We start from the raw sequence: 22466 nt of genomic DNA, 5'->3' as shown, positions 1-22466 counted from the left end.
GGCGCCGTAGCTAGTGAAATTACTGGGCAAATGAGACTTAACATCTTATGTCTCAAGGTGACGAGCGCAGTTGTATTGCCGCTCAGAATTTTTGGATCTTTCAAGAATCCGAAAAGTTCGTTATCACTTTAAAAACATAACAAATTGTTTAGATTAGCAAGAGCGACATCTCAAGTCAATTTCCTAATATTCAAATATTGAGGTTGAGCAGGTTATCAACTGTAAAGTAAATCCTGTAGATGAAGCCACAACCTGAGAGTTGAACGAAGCATACAAAATTTTATCAACGATACTTCACTCGAACGGTTAGCTTAGTTGGAAGAGCACTCGCATGGTCGTAAGTTCGAGTTTCGCATCGTTCTTAAAATTATGTTTTCAAATTTTATTTGTGACGTAATTAATTCAAGGTCGGAGAGTCGATCGAAGTTAAAATCCAGCGCGGTAAGACCCTGGACATCAAGACGGTCGCCGTGTCGGATGAGATGACGGCCGCGGGAGAGAGAGAAGTGTTCTTCGAGCTCAACGGTCAACTTCGCTCCGTGTTCATCAGGGACGAGAACGCAAGCAAGGTACACTCATATTACTTCAGCATTTACCCGACTGCAAAAAAGAGTAATACTTTAATCAGTCTATGTATAATTTTTTGTTTGTTTCTGGTGCTCTGGTGATCAATCTTTCAAACTCGAAATATTAAGACAATTCGATTGATGTATTACTTATTGTCCGCGCCATAATATATACCCATTCTTCTCTTACCGAAGCCTTATCCGTCCCTACACGACCTCTCCATTGCTCTAGTGGGAGGCTGGCCAGAGAATCGCCGTCCGCGCGATTCTCTGCCAGCCTTATTCACTCTTGTGTGGTTTCAGTTTCCAGTGTGCATACACCTTAATCATAATCCCAATTTCAAGGGATGTTTACCTATTTACCAAAACATCTTAGACTTAAGTTGTCTTCCTGCAGTCATGCTTGTCAATTCGTCGCGTTGGACTGTTGCAGTGATTTCGTGTGATTATGCCATTGAAAGGGAAAATTTATTGAATAAGGCGTTACTTTGCGGAAATCCATAACTATACAAACTATTTAAGTTTTCTTTAGTGTTAATTCCGCCAATATTTGTCTTTAAAACAATTCGACACGTGTTTCGCCTCTACACGAGGCATCCTCAGGACGTGTTGTCTCGCCAAAATCTGAAGAAAAGACTGAAGTCTCGTGCCAGATTAACACTAAAGAAAACTTAAATAGTTTGTATTGAAAGGGAAGGCAGGCACATTGAACCCTTGGTGTAAAAACCTTATCCGTCCCTACACGACCTCTCCATCGCTGTAGTGGGAGGCTGGCCAGACAATCGCCGTCCGCGCGATGGATCGAGAATGGCACCATGCGAGTCAACACACCTCCAGTCACATACCACTAATAAGAGGAGGTGTTCACGACCTAGTGGACATACCGCACTGAGAGTAAATTACACGATATTTACCATGTGCCTAATATAAGTGATAAGGTACTTATTAATGTGTTATTTCGGACATCGAGAAATAAATTAGTCTTTAGTAATAACCAGTGGGAAGCTCCTTTGCAGAGGATGCCGGCTAGATTATAGGTACCACAACGGCGCCTATTCTGTCGTGAATCAGTAATGTGCAAGCATTGCTGTGTTTCTGCAAGCATTACTGGGCAAATGAGACTTAACATCTTATGTCTCAAGGTGATGAGCGCAGTTGTAGTGCCGCTCAGAATTTTTGGGGTTTATCAAGAATGCTGAGCGGCACTGTAATGTAATCGGCAAGGCGTATGAACGTCCTGCTCGTCTCGTCCCGTATTTTCATAAAAAAAATAACATTTTCTTCACACTTGGTACCTTGGGTCTTTTTTAGAATTGTCAAGTATTCACAAGTATTTGCCGCGGAGGGTTAGTACTGTAAATTTTTATTATTGTTTGAAAAGTAATATCAATCTGTTGTTATCAGGAAATGAAAATTCACCCGAAAGCCGTGAAAGGCAACAAGAATCAGGTTGGAGCGCCCATGCCTGGCACAGTGCTAAGTAAGTAACATCATCATAATTGATATGGAAAATTAATGGTTGAGTGGGTGATTAGAAGGTCAGAAAGACGAGGGAGTGCGAGAATCGTACAATAAAATTTATCATTTAATAGCCTGAGGACGGTCGCTCCATTTCCAATCTATTATCATTATGCATTATCAGTAAATTTAGTTTTATTAAACTTGTTTTTAATTTATAGTTTAACTCTTATTGAAATATCAAAAAGATAGAACCAAAAATGATGACCAGTTTATAAAAGCAATACTTCTACTTTTTACAGCAATCAAGGTAAAGGAAGGTGACAAAGTAGAAAAGGGCCAACCAATAGCTGTACTGTCGGCCATGAAAATGGAAATGATAGTTCAGGCGCCAATGGCCGGGGTTGTGCAGTCTGTGGCCATCACCAACGGCCAGAAATTGGAGGGAGACGACCTCATCTGTAACATAGAGTAGGGTGTTCTCCTTTAGGCTAAGCATATGCTGAGACGCAGATGACGCGGGTACACGCAGATTTTGTAATATTTTATGTACGTACTTAGCGGTACAAAAAAGCAATCCCTAGACATGCGTCTGTCCTGCTCTCCGTCTCGTTGAAACGCCGGCACAGATTTCTGTACAATTCGTGTATGTTTTTTACCGTTAATTCAAATTTGTACGCATGTTTTTACGTTAATTCAACTTTGTACGCATGTTTTACCGTTAATTCAACTTTGTACGTATGTTTTAACCGTTAATTCAATTTTGTACGCATATTTTTATCAGCTAAGTCTTCAGATTATTTAATTGAATAAGTGCGTTGTGAATCTTATTTGTTTTGCCAATCATCCAGACTATTCAAAAAAGACATTAAAAGAGTTTATAAGTTCTAGATATCTCAAACGTGTTTTGCTGCGTCGCAGCATATGCTCGTGGCCTATGTCTGCCTCTCCTGCCCTGCCCTGCTAAATCTGTACTGTGCTGTGCTTCATCACCTGCGTCTCAGCATACGCTTAACCTAAACGGTGCCAGTTACAAATGTTAATTGTTTGAATGAATAATTAAAAGCGCCCCCTGTCGGAATTATGTATATGGAAACAAATTTCAAACATTTTGATGTGTTCGCTATTGAGTGTGTGGTGAACTCTGATGGAATAGGCGTCTCGCGATACGAAAATACGATAAAATAATTTATTTAAGTTAGTACCTACTCGAAATGTCATAATTTTTTGATTAATATTGTAATTGTAACGCTCAAACTTCTTAAAACGTACATATCGTACGTAATGAAAAGTTAAAATACATATCAGAGTTTAAAAATAACTTAAATATTTTTAATAAAATAATATTGTTACCGTTTATAAATTAAATTATTAAAAAAGGATAATATTATATTCGTTATTATAAAATCTAGTTGTTTTCAGTTCAAACGAATTTAAATATTTGTTTGTTGTATTATACCCACTAGTAGCGCTTGGGGGTTATGTTTGAAAAAGACCATATGAGTAATGATTTATATAATTTAAAGTAATGTTTATTAAACTAACATATTTTACAAAACAATAAATATTTCACACAACTGCATAATGTTATTTACTATTTCATTTAAAAATCAACTATTTTTTTTATTATCACAATGATTAATTTGTACCTAACTTAATTTTTTTATATCATTTTATGTATACTCGTACGTCTAAAGATAATTTCAATTCAATTCAGTGGAATTTTTTATGTTGAACATTTAGGCTTTATTATAAGTTATAGGTGTAAAATTATTGTTATAAGCTGGAGTTTTATGTTATTTTTTTATATATTTTAATCAGGATAATGAAGTATAGAAATGTGATAAGTTTTTAGGGTTTATGTATCGGCAATGACTTATATTATGTCCAATTTATAAAACATGTATAAATTTATAGGAACTTAAATCTTGTACTTTAAGTTATAATGCTTTTGTGATTTAAAATCATCACAGTACTAATTGTAGTTTTTAATTTAATTTTAACTCCGAAATAATATCGAATGTTATCGGTAAGAGTTAATCAAATTTGATTTTAAAAGACTTAGAAAATATGATAATCACTTTTTTTTTTTGATTGTTTATTTATATTTTTTTAAATGTCGTAACGACTTTATGTGGTGCTCACTGTTAATTTTGTTAATATTTATCAAATAAATTTCTAGAAAATTAATATTTGTTTTCTTTTTTTATGTAGTTGTTTGATAAAAATAAATCGAAAATCCTTAGCCCAATTGAAATGAAACTTGGACATATAAAAATCGCGAACACTCCGACGTTAATAGTTTTTTTTTATATAGAAAAGGCGCACAATTGAGCGTATCTGATGTTAGTGGTCATCGCTGCTCACATTGTCTTGCAATATCAGAGGAATCACAGAAGCGTTGCCGGCCTTCAAGGAAGGTGTACGCGCTTTTTTGAAAGTTGTATCGTCCCGGAAACACCGCACAAGTCAGCTCATTTCACAGCTTTTCCAAATAAGTGGAAAAAAGTTCCATGAAAACCGCACTGTGGGAGAACGCCACCCAAATGAAGGGGATGATATCCTAATTTGTGGCGTGTCGGGCGAAGGTGGAATTCGGCGGCAGGAATCAAACAGCTCTGCAGAACAATAATTGAGCTTCGAGGCGCACCGTATCATGAGACTTAAAAAGTAATTACAACATTTAAAACTGAAAGTCTGGTTTTAAAATTGAACGTATTATTTTGTCACTTATTCCAAGACGTCGTATCATGATATCGTTTGGCATCCCATGACGACGATGACGTCATAATATTAGTAATTACATGTGTAGGGGATGGTGGGGTAAGACGGGGACCTTAAGGTATTTCATGAATAAAACTCATGTGTTTAAATGCACAATGTAGGTACTTTTATTAAGAAAATAGTCTTTCTTTTTTTAATTGTAATCAGTTAAAACAAAAAATGATATAATTGTTCCCATAGAAATATCATATCGTAGCGGGTACCCCGTCTTGCCCTATAGGTGGGTAAGATGGGGTATGGAATATTTAAACGTCGTCATCTTCACAAATGGGGCAGATATGGACATACTAAGGTATTTTTTTAAAGTTGATATGATACCCCATCACCCTAGGGGGAACCCCGTCTTGCCCTATAGGTGGGTAAGATGGGGTATGGAATATTTAAACGTCGTCATCTTCACAAATGGGGCAGATATGGACATATTAAGGTATTTTTTTAAAGTTGATATGATACCCCATCACCCTAGGGGGAACCCCGTCTTGCCCTATAGGTGGGTAAGATGGGGTATGGAATATTTAAACGTCGTCATCTTCACAAATGGGGCAGATATGGACATATTAAGGTATTTTTTTAAAGTTGATATGATACCCCATCACCCTAGGGGGAACCCCGTCTTGCCCTATAGGTGGGTAAGATGGGGTATGGAATATTTAAACGTCGTCATCTTCACAAATGGGGCAGATATGGACATATTAAGGTATTTTTTTAAAGTTGATATGATACCCCATCACCCTAGGGGGAACCCCGTCTTGCCCTATAGGTGGGTAAGATGGGGTATGGAATATTTAAACGTCGTCATCTTCACAAATGGGGCAGATATGGACATATTAAGGTATTTTTTTAAAGTTGATATGATACCCCATCACCCTAGGGGGAACCCCGTCTTGCCCTATAGGTGGGTAAGATGGGGTATGGAATATTTAAACGTCGTCATCTTCACAAATGGGGCAGATATGGACATATTAAGGTATTTTTTTAAAGTTGATATGATACCCCATCACCCTAGGGGGAACCCCGTCTTGCCCTATAGGTGGGTAAGATGGGGTATGGAATATTTAAACGTCGTCATCTTCACAAATGGGGCAGATATGGACATATTAAGGTATTTTTTTAAAGTTGATATGATACCCCATCACCCTAGGGGGAACCCCGTCTTGCCCTATAGGTGGGTAAGATGGGGTATGGAATATTTAAACGTCGTCATCTTCACAAATGGGGCAGATATGGACATATTAAGGTATTTTTTTAAAGTTGATATGATACCCCATCACCCTAGGGGGAACCCCGTCTTGCCCTATAGGTGGGTAAGATGGGGTATGGAATATTTAAACGTCGTCATCTTCACAAATGGGGCAGATATGGACATATTAAGGTATTTTTTTAAAGTTGATATGATACCCCATCACCCTAGGGGGAACCCCGTCTTGCCCTATAGGTGGGTAAGATGGGGTATGGAATATTTAAACGTCGTCATCTTCACAAATGGGGCAGATATGCACTGCTTCATTATCGTTATCTTCCACCCCAGCACAGCCACAATGCTCCCACTCACGGCAAGTTTAGCAAGTGATCCATCCTTCTGTAGACTCGCAATCAATAAATGAAAATGAATGATAAATACATTTGGTTTCAGTTTTTTACTGATTTGTCTTTCCTCTAATTCTGCTTTATATGGAGAAGCAGTTATAATAGCTGCTTTTGCTATTCTTCGAACTTGTCTTGGTGTTTTTTCGGCCCTCAGAGGATAATACATTATCTGTTTCCAGCCAGATTCTACCAGTGGGAGGCTCCTTTGCACATGATGCCGGCTAGATTATGGGTACAACAACGGCGCTTATTTCTGCCTTGAAGCTGTAATGTGTAAGCATTATTGTGTTTCGGTCTGAAGGGCGCCGTAGCTAATAAAATTACTGGGCAAATGAGGCTTACCATCGTATGTCTCAAGGTGACGAGCGCAATTGTAGAGCCGCTTAGAATTTTTGGCTTTCTTAAGAAACCTGGGCGGTACTGCATTGTGATGAGCAGAGCGTATCAATTACCATCAGCTGAACTTCGTGCTCGAAAAAATAAAGATGGAATGCTCCATTATCCGAAGAATCAGTAACTGTTACTTGTTGTACTAGATATGGAATGTCTTATTGACTAATTTAAATAATTTTGGAATATGTTCCAAATTATTTAAATTAGTCATAGTAATTATTTTCCTTGTATATGTGAAAAAATATTCAAAATTATTTAAGAAAGTATGTACTATTGCTAAGTCAATGCATATTAGAGATATAATTAAAAATGCTTCAAATAAAATAAAAATGACTTGGAAAGTTATTAACTGGGAATCTGGAAGAGCGAAAGACTGCAAGTCTGAATATAATCTAATAATAAACAATACAAAAATCCACTCTGAGCAGGAAGTAGCTTCTGCTTTTAAGATTTTTTTTTTCTGACATTCCAGTTTCCATCTCAAGCACCCTTGTCTCCTCCACCAGTGTTGCCGAGTCACTTCTTTTGGAAAATGTTAAGGAATGTAAACAAAATTTCAAATTCAGTGTTGTTAGCCCAGCAGAAATAATTAAAACTTTCAGATCCTTAGAAATGAAAAAAACTGCTAGAGATCTCCTGGGACTCCTCTCGGTATGGGGGTACCACAAGGGTCTATTCTTGGACCCTTCCTCTGCCTAATTTATATAAATGATATACCTAACCTTGTAGAAAAAAAACACAAGGTGGTATTGTTTGCGGATGACACTTCACTTATATTCAAAGTGAAACGAAGCCAAGTTTTGTATGACGAAGTAAACAATGCTCTATCTGACATCGTGTACTGGTTTAGCGCTAATAACTTATTATTAAATAATCATAAAACCAAATATATTAAATTCACCGCGCCAAATGTCAAAAATGTAGATGCGAATATTTTATTAAATGGAGAGGTGGTAAAACCAGTGGAATCTGCTATATTTCTTGGCATTACTCTTAATTCCAAATTGCAGTGGGGCCCCCATATTGAAGGATTGGCGAATAGGCTTAGTTCTGCAGCATATGCGGTTAAGAAAATTAGACGGCTAACTGTCATAGATACGGCGAGATTAGTATACTTTAGTTATTTTCATAGTATTATGTCCTATGGTATATTGTTATGGGGCAGTGCGGCCGATATTTTTACTATATTTGTGCTGCAGAAGAGGGCTATTCGCGCGATTTATAACCTAGGTCCTAAAGAATCATTACGAGAAAAATTTAAAGAAATAAACATTTTGACTGTTGCTTCTCAATACATTTTCGATAATGTTTTGTATGTTCATAAGCACATTGAGGAATTTTCTAGAAACTGTGACATTCATAATGTTAACACGAGGAACAAACATAAACTTGTTGTGCCTACTACTCGGTTGGGTCGAGTTAGTAAGTCTTTTGTTGGGCGATATATATGCTTCTACAATATGATCCCAGAAAATGTACAAAACAAATGTGTTACGAAATTTAAAAGAATTGTTAAAAAACGTTTGTGTGGGAAAGGTTATTATAGCATAAACGATTTTCTTAATGACACCACGTACTGGGAATAAAGCGAACACCCTCAGGCTCTTTAATTATAAATGTTTATTGTACGATATTACATTGTAATCCATATTTTATATTAAAAAAAAAGCCCGCTGAGTTTCTTACGCCCATTCTTCTCAGGTCTGAGGCAGTCTCTTTTGAATGGGTGGTAGATTTTGACGTTCAATAAGTGATTTTAAATCCTATTTTGAATAAAAATATTTGAATTTGAATTATGAGTTTGTAGCAGTTGGTTGAGGTAGTGTTTGCTGAAGAATTTAAGGAGGCAGGAAATTAAGAGGTGGCCGTTTGTGGACAAGGAGCTGACGATGTTACTGTTGGTGAAACTGTCAGTGTTTTGTGAAATTACTGCTATCGATGGTGTTGGAGTTGCATCAGGAGGTCTATTACCAAATTTGAAAGGCGAAGTTTCGGTCCGAAACGAAAGAACCCTGAACTTCGAATTAATTTCTATTACCAAGGTTTCTCGGATCCGAATAATGCGGACGGATTTCGTTTCGGAACCATAGACATAACCATAAAAAGTGAAGTTGTAGTTACGATAATAATAATGTCAAACAACGAAAAAGTAAATGTCAAGTGAATTTGGGAATAAGGTAAACGATAGACAAAATATCTAATCGCGGACTTCGTTTCGATCTTCGGATCCCAAACACTTTCGTAATAGGAAAATGTACGATCAGTCAACTGAAAAACTTCGTATTTCGATTTTGGTAATAGGGCTCCAGCTTCGGATTCCTTTACAGCGTTCAATTCGATTTTGGTGGCCTCTACAGTAATAAAGTCATCTTTGGTAAAAATTATTGTTCATTATAACCTTATAGTATAACCTCACCTGAGTCGGATCATCCCACATGCTTTAAATGCATTAATTGCAGTAGGCATTGGTGCTGCCCGAATAAATTTTAGATTTTTATTTAAATTAGATTAGATCTTAACCATGCCGTTAGAGCCTGATCATAAAAGATACTCAAATGCCGCATAAAACCAACGTCTGCTGGCTGTAGTTTGTGAGTGGTGTGTGGTGGGAAGTATATTATTGTCACACCGTATTTACGTGCTTCATCGGTTAAGTGCTGGTTATGAGAGGAATGACCATCTAAAATCAGTATGACTGGGTTGGTTTTAGAAGTGTTAGTGAGTATCACAAACTTCTGAACCCATTTTAAGAAAATGTCTGCAGTGAGCCATCCAGAATTTGAATTCAGCCCATGAGCTCCATTCAGCAGTTCGGGCTTCATACGTTTTCTGGGATATATAAACATAGGAGGAAGGTATGTCCCTGCAGCATTGAAGCAAATTTAAACGTTATAATCATGCCTCGATCGGCCGATGTCAAAGCTCCCACTTTTTACCCGTTGCTGCGATTATTTTGGACCATGATTTGATTTAGCTAGCAATTCGCAACAATAACCTATCTTCTGAAATTCGGAAGTTGACAAACCAAATAATCTTCCTTCCATTTCCTTTAAATAAGTATCTATTACTTATTCATTCTTCTTCTTCGGAAAACACAGTACTAATTGGACCCAAGGGAACCTTGGCATTTAATTCCTATACTATTCTCTGTTTTTCTAGCTTGGTTACGTTTACGCTCGAGTGTTGTTAGAGGGACCTGCTGGTCGATTTATAACCCTTTTTTTCATCCAAAACTTCTTGAATGGCTAATTTGATTTGTTCTTCACTCCACCCTCTTCTACCGGTTTTCCTTTTATAATTTCCAACCATAATAGATGAATTTAAATCTAAATCCAAAATAATTAAGAATCAGCGGGTAAGACGGCGTTGATATAACCTCAATCAACCCCGTCTTGCCCGCAAATACTCTGTAGCTATACCTACAACCAATAATATCAATTAATACAAATGTCTAATATCTAACTTGTAACGTAATACCTTCGTAGCATTATAGATCGTAGAAATATAAATCGTGCATATTCAATGTAATAAGCGTATGCCGAAATAATCGTTCTTAAAAGAACATATTATTTTATATACCATAACATTAGCTCTTATAAGAACCATTTCATAATGCTGTACATCAAGTCATAAAATCATGCAGATCACCAGTAGTCATCTCATCGAAGTACAAGCATTGTCACGTTCTCTCGAAGACCGCAGATATACTCACGTGATCAGTCATATGCTCCACGTTACACAACCTCACAGCAAGGCCAAGCGTACTCTACTAAAGCGTCGCGGCGTCGATCACTATTCATTCAATTTTAATCAATGAGCGACAGAGTGGGTGCTCAATGCTCATTGCCATCGGATGATCGAGGATCTACGCGAGTTTACACAAGCGCTCCCTGGCCGGCTTACTGCGATAGCATTAGTTAAGGGCGAGATAGAACATATAATATTATTCTCAATTCTTATTGAATGAATTTGAAATGAAATGAAATTTCTAAACTTGTAAATATTTTTTAAGTAACAATTGTAATTGGTTACCTAGTTTTAAGGATTTTGTATATATATCGTGTAACTGAAGTAAAATATATCTTCCACATATTCCTCACAGTCTTCATACTACTCAAGCAGTTGTTTTATTTAATCTCCAAACGCTCAGTCTCTAAAGTGGTGACCCCGAACAAGAACACCGACGGAAGGAACCCGAACAAAAACACCAACGGAAGGAAACCAGGAAGCCCGAACAACAACGCCGACGGAAGGAAGCCAGGAAGCCTGAACAGAAGAACACCGAACCTCTGCCCGGCTACACATCGAAGAACGGCTTCACCAGCTCTCCGAAACGACGAATTTCTGTTCATCGAATCTCAGCTCGAGGAATATCTACCCGACGAAGAAATGGAAGACACAAACCAGGCTCTGCCACTCCCAGCGCCCACCGCGACAGAAATCTCCAGTATTTCACTGTCGATGCGCATACCACCATTTTGGCGGGAAAATCCGCGATTGTGGTATCACAGCTTTGAAGCCGCCACCGATGACCTCAAGAGGAGTCAAGTCCAGCTGACACAGATGGTGCTCGTCCAATTAGAAAAGGCTGACATCGAACAAATCTCCGAGATCCTATTTAACAACCGAGAGACAAACAATATTCAGCAATCAAGGAACGTCTCATATCGGTGTATGACGAAACCGACAGCCGCAAGTTTCAGAAGCTACTCGCCGAGATGGAGCTTGGAGACCAGAAGCCTTCACAGCTACTGCGACGCATGCGTAACCTTGCGAGGGACAAGGTTACCGACTCCACCCTCCGCATGATGTGGAGTAAGCTGCTGCCAGCCCACGTCCGCTCCGTGCTCGCCGTCAGCGAGTCATTCAGCGCGAAGTCCACGCTGGAGGAACTAGCGTTGCTTGCTGACACGATGATGGAGCAAATCCAGGAGGTAGCAGCCGTCTCCAGCCAGTCACCAGCATCAGGTCCAGAATCATCGACGTCAAATCAGGTAGATCACACACAATTCCTTATTAAAGAGATACGAAAACTATCACTAGAAGTCGCCGAACTCAAGTCAAGGCCACCTCAACACTATCATCGCCACCGATTTCGCTCGTCATCTCGTAACAGAAGCTCATCACAACACCATTCCCGCACACTCAATAGCTCACCAACACTTTACTGCTATTACCATCGCCGATTTGGTAGTGAAGCACGACGTTGTACTACGCCCTGCAACTTCAAGAAAGAGCCATCGGGAAACTAGAACGAACGTTAGCTGCAGCGGAACCCGGCGTCCTTCACACATTATACCGCCTTTTTGTCACAGACAAGAAAACAAAGATGTCATTCTTAGTAGAAACCGGTGCTAATATATCCGTCCTACCAAGAAAACTAGGCCTGAAAACAACGCCTCTACCATTTAAATTGTACGCTGCAAACAACACAACAATATCTACTTATGGTGAGAAAACATTAGAACTCAATCTCAACCTCCGTCGACCATACAAGTGGAAGTTTATTATAGCTGACGTCACGAAACCAATATTAGGTGCCGATTTTCTCAACCACCATCAACTCATCGTAGATTTAAAAATCGAAGATTGATTGATGCCGTCACAAATCTTAAAATCAACGCGCCAGTAATGTCAACGACCTTACCCACAGTACGAAGTACCGATATACAGGCCCCGTACCACGCGATACTCGCCGAATTCTCCGGTACCACGAGATTAATTACTATGCAATTATCGCCTAAAATTAACGTAGAACATTATATTGAAACACAAGGACCTCCATTACATTGCCGTGCTCGTCCCATTCCACCTCATCGTTATGAAATAGTGAAGAAATAATTTGAAAACATGATGCAACAAGGACTCTGCAGACCGAGTAAAAGTCTATGGTCTTCACCACTCCATATAGTACCTAAGAAGAATCGCGATATACGGGTATGCGGTGATTATATACAGCATAACCAAACCCGATCGTTATCCAGTGCCGAGAGTCAAGGACTTCACCCATCATCTGTCTGGCAAAACAATATTCTCCACAATCGACCTCAACCGCGCTTACCAACAATTGAAGACCAGGGAACAGGACATAGAGAAAACAGCTATCATCACACCAATGGGTTTATTCGAATTTCCTCGCATGTGTTCCTGGTCTGAAGAATGCGGGACAAACTTTTCAGCGATTTATTCACGAAGTGCTCCGTGGATTAGACTACGTTTTCCCATTCACCGACGATTTGCTCATAGCCTCAGCAAACGAGACTGAGCATCGGGATCACCTAAGAACAGTTCTTAGAAGATTGGAAGAAAACGGTATCACTATCAATCCCGCGAAGTGTAACTTAGGCCAGACGGAAGTAAAAGGTCTAGGATACATCGTATCAAAAAACGGTATACAGCCACCAGAAAAGAAGATTAAAGCCATTCCCGAATATTCAAAACCGAAAACCATAGAAGGTTTAAGACGACTTCTAGGCATGTTAAATTTCTATCGTGACCACATACCGAATGCTGCATCAATACAAGCTCCGCTTACCTACACCATGTCAAGAAACGTTATAAAACTATAATTGAATGGACCAACGAAGCATCGCAAGCTTTCGAAGAGTGCAATAATAGCATATCTAAAGCTACCTTACTCGCTCACCCATCACATGATGCCCCTATCGCAATATTCTGCGATGCGTCTGACAATGCAGTAGGTGCCGTCCTACAACAATACATCGAAAATAATTGGCAACCATTCGGTTACTTCTCAAAGAAATTCTCAGAGGCGGAGAAGAAATACTCAGCGTATGACAGAGAACTCTCAGCCATCTATAAGTCAGTGAAACATTTCCGTAAGATGTTTGAATTAATTATATTCACAGACCACAAACCCCTCACATTCGCTATGAATAAAACACATACTGCAAACGAAACGCCACGCCGAACGTGCCTATTATTATTCATCAGTGAATTCACAACCGATATTCGACACATCAGTGGAAAAAATAATATAATTGCCGACGCATTAAGCCGCATAGAAACAATAACAGTATCACCTACGATCGATTACAGCGAGATAGCGTACGCACAAGAGCGAGACAGCAGCACAACACAACGGATTCAACAACCAAACTTAACCTTTAAGAAAATAAATGTACCTAACACGAACCTAGAATTATATTGCGAAACATCAACAAGTCATGTTCGTCCATACATACCTACAGAATTCCGCAAACAAATTTTTAATAGTGTACATAATATTACTCACCCAGGAATACGAACATCACGTAAATTAATATATCAAAAATTCTTTTGGCCTTCAATGAATATCGACATCGGGAAGTGGAGTAAAACTTGTATAAATTGTCAGAAAAGTAAAATACGACGCCACACAGTCAGCAAAATTCAATGTTTCGACGCAACCGATCGCTTTCAGCATGATATACATATAGATATTGTTGGACCTCTACCTACCTCTGCTCAAGGACATAGTTATCTGATAACAATGATCGACACACATACTGGTTGGCCTGAGGCAATCCCTAGCGACAATATTACAGCCGAGACAATTGCAGATATCATCTACAATCACTGGATCTCAAGATTTGGATGCCCAGCGACACTAACTAGTGATCAAGGTCGACAATTCGAAAGCACTCTGTTTACCAACCTCATGAAAACTATGGGAGTTAAACGGATACGAAGTACTAGCTATAACCCAAAGAGTAACGGAAAGGTAGAACGCTTTCATCGTTGCTTGAAGACAGCCCTTCGTTCAAGGTTAACAAACACCTGTGCATGGATCAATAAACTACCAACCGTATTATTAGGCCTGCGCGCATCTACGATTCTACGATCGGACACAGGCGTTAGCGCCGCTGAACTAACATACGGTTATAACTTTCGTCTACCAAGTGATTTCTTCGACATAAGCACACCAACATTATCTACCTCATTGGATCATACCTACGTAGATAAATTACGTACCTATATCGCAGCTAATAAACTACACTCAGCTACTTCACATCGTAATAACAAACACATATTTGTTCATCAAGACTTACATACATGCAGTCATGTGTTTATTAGAATAGATTCAGTAAAACCACCATTACAAACACCATATGAAGGACCGTACCGTGTTATCAAACGAAGCGGTAAAGTTTTTACCATTCAGTTACCAGGTCGTCAAACAAACATATCGATCGACCGTTTAAAACCTGCATATTTATTAAATGAAACTGAAGAAAACAATACATTATATGCATTACCTTCACCTGTACAAGTTACCAATAACCTTACCGATACCATACCTGAGAAACATACCACCAATACTCAAGATACTAAGTTACCAGACCCTACGAACAACTTGACGTCCCAGTCTATCAAAATGTCAAGGACAGGCCGACACATCAAGTTCACTTTCACTTGAAGGGGACTCCTGTAGCTGTACCTACAACCAATAACATCAATTAATACAAATGTCTAATATCTAACTAGTAACGTAATACCTTCGTAGCATTATTGATCGTAGAAATATAAATCGTGCATATTAACTGTAATAAGCGTATACCGAAAGAATCGTTCTTAAAAGAACATATTATTTTATATACCGTAATATTAGCTCTTATAAGAACCATTTCATAATGCTGTACATCAAGTCATAGAATCATGCAGATCACCAGTAGTCATCTCATCGAAGTACAAGCATCGTCACGTTCTCTCGACGACCGCAGATATACTCACGTGATCAGTCATATGCTCCACGTTACACAACCTCACAGCAAGGCCGAGCTTACTCTACTAAAGCGTCGCGGCGTCGATCACTATTCATTAAATTTTAATCAATGAGCGACAGAGTGGGTGCTCAATGCTCATTGACATCGGATGATCGAGGATCGACGCGAGTTTTCACAAGCGCTCGCTGGCCGGCTTACTGCGATAGCATTAGTTGTAGAGCGAGATAGAACACATAATATTATTCTCAATTCTTATTGAATGAAACGTTTAAGTATTGGTCAAAATGTAAGCTTTAGTATTGGTTAAACTTGTAAATATTTTTTAAGTAACAATTGTAATTGGTAAACTAGTTTTAAGGATTTTGTATAATATATATCCTGTAACTGAAGTAAAATATATCGTCCACATATTCCTCACAGTCTTCATACTACTCAAGCAGTTGTTTTATTTAATCTCCAAACGCTCAGTCTCTAAAACTCCATCTTTCTAAAACTTACTTTTTTTAAAGTCAATACAATCAAAACAAAACGAATTAATGAGTTTAGAATAGTAAAATAAACAAACATAAACAAAAAAAAATATCAATAATTAGATAAATCATACTTACCAACTAGAAACGTGCACAACTAATCCTTTATCAAAAAATCTTCAGATGGCAAGCTCATGGACTGACAATATAAATAATAAATAAATATCTATTTATTTTCTCCTCACTTTTATCTTAAAGCTAAAACAGTACAGTAGTGTTACATTTTTTAACAGCTAGTATTTTGTGAGGAGCTGGTGTTTGAAGTCTGTTGACCCTGTATTACAGATCACCAGGACCTCACCCCGAGATATAAGGATCACAATGATTAAAATATTATACATCTGTAGTAGCTAGAAGAGCTATAATAACAATAGATGACTTTAAATTTTTTGTGTTGTAATATACCTGAGTAGTACGCTAGTGCGTATACACGAACAAAGCGTGCATGAGAGAAGAAGCTTTAAAAGAGATATCGCATGATAGAAAAGGAAAGCGCAGCTATTGTTACTGTAACGATATTGATTGATAAGTCGTAAACAGTCAGCCACGCTTGGCATTAGGTCCTTAGTATTTTAAACGTTAAACCACTTAAAATTGCTCACGCATTACTATACGCTTAGCTATTTATATTAACATCGTATGGTAGGCCTTGTTACAAAGATGGTTTTTGATCATTTTTTTTTAATATTTCCTGTCGAAGGTAGTTGTAAATGAAAGTCCTTCATTTTGTTTCAATATTAAAGTAATATATAGCCTGTTCAATCGGTTACATATTTTTTAATTCACTTAGGATTGCCTTTTAGCCTTATGCAGCCTCGTGACAGGGTAACTCACCAAGTAAATCTGACATTAATTATTATACAATGAAAGGCAGTAAATATTGTGTAATCAATTTAATACTTATAATATAATTAACAACCAATCAATCATGGACAATTTTATACTGAGATCACTAATTCTTGTGAAGCTCAATCATAATAAATTTGATGTCATTTTTTTATGTAGGATTCTATTATATCTTAAGTACCTACTTACATGAATATCTAACACGACTTTACCGAAAACAATTTCTTCTCATTTTTTAATGATTATTTCGAATTCCAATTGAATATGTACTTAGTCTGGCCATAAATACTTTTACAATTAAAAATAAACAAAATATTACATTTGAATTTGGAATCTGTCATTTTTATTTGATTGTTCATTGAGGTTTTTCATTGTGGCGCCAATACATTGCACAATATTTTGCGATATTAATATGGAGTGGGGTGATAAAGAGAACCGAAACGCTGTGATTGCATTAGACAAAGTAGGTATGGGACCAAGAGCAATTTTTAAAACTCTCCATATACTTGGTATTAGTAAAATGAGTCGCTAACTTTCAGAACCAGCCAAGTCACAAAATATTGGCTACTTACTTTTTTATTGTCTCTGGTAGAGAAAATAACTGTCTAACTACTCATTTCATCAAAATAAACCAAGTCCCTTTATATTTCATACAAAACGCCTTCGAAAACAAGCATTTTTATCAAAATAAGCCAAGTCCAGTAACAAGCTTTTATCAAAACCAGCCATGTCCCCGTCAACCAATCAGAGCTTCCGCATGGTCCAAGATGGCTGTCAGTCGTACTTCGGCATAGCTACTGTATTGAGACCGCGTTAGATATTTTAATCGATTTTGATAATAAATTTGACAAAAAACAATGGAAAATATACCAATTATGCCTCCAGATAAAGCAAGGAAACGAGTGATACCAAAAAGTTCAACCAACCAACTTACCTACTGTAGACATATTTTAGTCAATACTAGTAGTAATGTGAGTAGAAAGTGTAACTGTAGTGTATATAGGTACCTAGGTTGGTTTACTAACTAAATACGAACATACATTTTACTTTCAGATATTCAGCGGCTGGTCTACCGGTAAAACCGAAGTGCACACATAACACTAAACAGATATATCAGTGCAGCCATCTGACATCCAATGACGTTTTCCATTTTCATGCAAATTTTTACCGCACAAAGAACAAAGTAGACCAAGACAACTACATATTACAGTTCTGTAAGACTGCTAAGATAGAACGAAAGCGTCCTAGAGACAATACAAAAAACAAAAATATGTCTGTTAAATACTTTGTGAGAAAGCACAAGATAAAAACCAACATTCAAGTATGCCGGGCAGCCTTTATTGGCATTCTAAGAATCACTCCAAATCGGCTTAAAGGAAGTCTGGCTGTATAGCCACAGAAAATCGGGGAGGAGACCGAAAAGAGTTTGAATTCCGGGCAAGAAAAGAAGCTGCCATAAATTTCATTCGAGATTTTAAACCTCTTGAAAAGCATTACACACGCGACAAGATAAGGCAACGAATCTAGATCCATCACTCAACATCATAAAGATGTTCAAAATGTATAATGACAAGCAGCGCCCGGAATGTCAGTATCGGAATCATTATTCAGAAAAGTTTTTAACCGAAACTTTAACATTTTTTCTAACTTCAACGATTTGGATCACCAAGAACCGATGTGTGTTCAACCTGTTTACAACTACAGGAACAAATAAAATTTGAAAAAGGGACAGCTGAAAAGCAAACACTGATGGTTCAGTTAAGAATCCACAAATTGAGAGCGAAGGCGTTTTTTGACAAACTTAGGGAGGTGAAAGACGAAATGATCACCATCAGCTTTGACTGTCAAAAAAACCTACCTTTGCCGAAAGTGTCTGATCAAATGACGTATTATTCCCGACAACTTTACCTCTATAATTTCACTGTAGTTATAGGGTCTTCTAATGCCGAGCTTCAAAAAGAAAATGTCAAATCATACGTTTGGACGGAAGACATCACTGCCAAGTCATCAAATGAAATCTGCAGTGCATTATTACATACATACATACATAAAATCACGCCTCTTTCCCGTAGGGGTAGGCAGAGACCACTTCTTTCCACTTGCTACGATCCTTACATACTTCTTTCGCTTCGTCCACTCTCATTATTCCTTTCATACATGCTCTCCGGTTTAGGGTCCTCTTGACCTGGCCTTTTTTCATGACGTCTCTGATTCGATCTTGAAACGTCCGCCTAGGTTTACCCCTTCCAACACTTTCATTCACACTGGCCTTATACACTTTCTTCGTCAATCGTTCTTCATTCATTCTCTCGACATGTCCAAACCATCTCAGCATACCTTTCTCAATGTTTGTCACAACATCTTCTTTCAGACCACAACGTTTCCTTATCTCACTATTTTTTATCCTGTCACTCAGTTTAACTCCTATCATACTTCTCAACGCCCTCATCTCAACTGCATTTATTCTGTATTCATGTTTCTTCTGCCATACCCAACTTTCACTTCCAAGCGAGCCTTATTAGACACCTTCTGACTGTTCATAAAGGAGTGCAAAGCTCCATTCACCATGTTTCCTGCATTCACTCTTCTTTCAATATTTCTCTCATACTTTCCATCTCTTGTAAATTTAGAACCCAGATACACAAACTCATTCACCTGTTCAATTTTTTCATCTCCAATCACGATATTGCAGTCTGTCACTACCTCATCTCTTTCAAGCACCATCACTTTCGTCTTCTTTATTCTTTATTCTATCTTCATTCCCTTTCTACCAAAAGCTCCATTCATAGCAGTTACCATCTCTTGCAACTCCTCGGCTGAAGATGCAAGTAATACTTGGTCATCAGCATAGAGAAAACATTTGACGAGTAACTCATTCATTCTCAACCCACTGTCATTCTCTTTTAAACCTTTCAAGCAATTGTTCATGAACAGATTAAACAGCCACGGTGACGCTACACATTCCTGTCTAACACCTTTTTCGATATTAAACCATTCAGTGTATGCCCCGTTTATCCTTACACAAGCACTAGATTCTCTATAAAGAGATTGCAATGCTCGTATGAGGACACTGCGCACACCGCTCGTGGACAATGCTGCCCACAATTCATTCCTCACCACTCTATCATAGGCCTTTTCTAGATCCACGAACGCGCAATAGACCTTTTTGTTTTTAGCCAAAAACTTTTCGGCTATGCACCGCAAGTAAAAAGACCTGATCCGTACATCCCATTCCCTTTCTAAATCCCGCTTGTGCATCCCATACCTTTTCGTCTGTTTCATTCACAACTCTTTCAATCAACACTTTTGCATACAATTTACCGACGACGTTGAGAAGGCTTATACCGCGGTAATTTCTGCAGTCTTGTCGTGACCCATTTCCCTTATAAAAAGTGCATTATTGTACTGCTTAAATTCAGTGAATACTGAAAATATAAAGACTATTCGATTAATGTCAGACGGATGTCTGGGCCAGAACAAAAATTCGTTTCTCATCGGCATGGCCAGTAAATGGCTTTCCGAGGCTCCGCCTACGTTAAAAACTGTTAAATTATTTTTTCAGTTATAGGGCACTCGCGCATGCCAGCTGATCGCGTATTTGGCCTGACGGAAACGAAGATACGTAAACTTGAAACAATAGTTGATCCAAAAGAATATGAAGAAAAAATGGCAGAGCACGCAATGGTTTATAAATTAGGGACTGAGGTTCCCGTTCATGATTACAGGACTGCCGTGGGAGAAGTGGTGAAGCCTACTAATAAGTGGCACTTTCAGATAACTAAAATAAAAAGAGTTATTTTGAGAAGAGGCAAAAGAACCCACAAAATTTTGACAAGGGGTGAGATGTCATACCAAAGCGACACCGGAGTAGCGAAATGCCTACTGCGTCCCACCAAAACTTTCATGGATATGACTCCAGAACAAGTCCAGCTGGGAGTAGGCGTGAAGGAAAAGAAATTAAAAGATGTGGAAACCTTGCTAAATACACACTACGGCTGTAACTGGGCTAACCTAGAGGAGTTGGCATTTTATAAAAACGTACTGGCCAGGGATCATAGATATCTTTCAATCCGTGAGAACGATCCTTGTTGTGAACATGAGGCGGAAGAAGTATTAGATTTTGTGTGACTACCTACACGTACGTGAACATGAGATAATTTAGTTTTTAAGAATTTAATTTTAATTATACCTACATTTCTTTAATAAACTTGTTAGTTCTATTTATTATTCCTACCTAATATTAATCCTTTATCATTTTTATAATTCCTTGTCCTTAGTCCGTCCACTTGTGAGCTGTTATTCAAACTCCTAACAAACGCAGCCAAGTCCAGTACTTCGGTTTCTTCAAAACCAGCCAAGTCCTAAGGACTTAGCTCCTTTTGTCAAAAACTGCTCAAGTCCAAACAGAGAAATGCGTCAAAGCTGTATCTGTCACACTTATTCAACTTAAATGTTAAACAAAGATAGAGGATAGTATAAAATAGATATTTTGCCAGCAAAAAAATAAATGTGTACCGTACCGTTACTACGTAAATACAAAATAAAAAACGTTTTGTGGCTAGACAACCTTTTTGGCCTTGGCTTGTTTTGAAATTTAGCGACTCAAATGTTTGTTAGGCTATTAATAGGTACAGTGAGACGTCCTCTGTTTGTGACAGAAAAAGATCTGGCCGTTCACGTAGTGTTCATAGGAAAAAGGTGGTCAAAGCAGTAAGGGAAAGAATTCGATGAAATCCGAAAGCAAAAGATTTTATCTCGGAAGATGAAGATAGAACCTAGAACCATGTCGTGTATTTTAAAAGATGACTTAGGACTTGCAGCCTATAAGAGACGTTCCGGTCATTTCTTAACTGATAATTTTATGAAGAATACGGTGATAAAATCTTAATAACTACTGAAGCGATACGCAAAAGGTGTTAATAAAAAAAAATTATGGATGAGACAGTTTTTACAATGAGCAACATTTTAATAAACAAAATGACCGTATTTATGCTCAAAGCTCTAAGGAAGCTACCTAATTAGTCGACAGAGTGCAACGTGGGCAATATTCGACTTTAGTGATTGTTTGGTGGGATAGCTAGGAAGGAGTGACTGAGCCATACTTTTGTGAAAAAGGTATCAAAACATCAGTACAAGTGTATCAAGATACCATTCTTGGGAAGGTAGTGAAGCTCCTTAACAACACCGTGTTCAATAACCAAGAATGGTCCTTCCAGAAAGACTCGGTGCCGGGTCATAAAGCTCGGTCTACGCAGTCTTGGTTGGAAGCTAACGATTCGGACTTCATCAGAGCTGTAGACTGGCCGTAGTCTAGTCCCGATCTTAATACGCTGGATTATGATTTATGGTCAGTTTTAGAGACTATGGCTTGCTCTTAGCCCCAAGATAATTTGGAGTCACTAAAACAATCCCTACGATTGGCAGTGAAGAATTTTCCCATGGAAAGAGTGTATGCTTCTATTAATAACTGGCACTAACGTTTAAAGGACTGTATTGCAGACATGTATTAAGCAATGTATATAACATTACATATTAGCAAGGTAAACAATTTATTCGTTGTTATTTTTAAAATAATA

General features: G+C 38.1%; 1 protein-coding gene across 3 annotated transcripts in view; it reads left to right on the top strand.

The window, feature by feature from the left end:
- Positions 1-4214, top strand: part of LOC126974256 (pyruvate carboxylase, mitochondrial) — a 76264-nt gene extending 72050 nt beyond the window's left edge. For all 3 annotated transcript variants that reach the window (XM_050821708.1, XM_050821706.1, XM_050821707.1), the window contains 3 exons: positions 408-569; positions 1971-2046; positions 2327-4214. In XM_050821708.1, coding sequence (XP_050677665.1) covers positions 408-569; positions 1971-2046; positions 2327-2499 — 411 coding nt within the window. In that variant the 3' untranslated portion in view covers positions 2500-4214. The remainder of the gene's footprint in view (positions 1-407; positions 570-1970; positions 2047-2326) is intronic.
- Positions 4215-22466: the final 18252 nt, after the last annotated feature.

The sequence above is a fragment of the Leptidea sinapis genome, chromosome 32, assembly GCF_905404315.1.
Source record: "Leptidea sinapis chromosome 32, ilLepSina1.1, whole genome shotgun sequence".
In the NCBI taxonomy this organism is placed as follows: domain Eukaryota; kingdom Metazoa; phylum Arthropoda; class Insecta; order Lepidoptera; family Pieridae; genus Leptidea; species Leptidea sinapis.
This window is presented reverse-complemented; position numbering and strand designations above follow the sequence as displayed.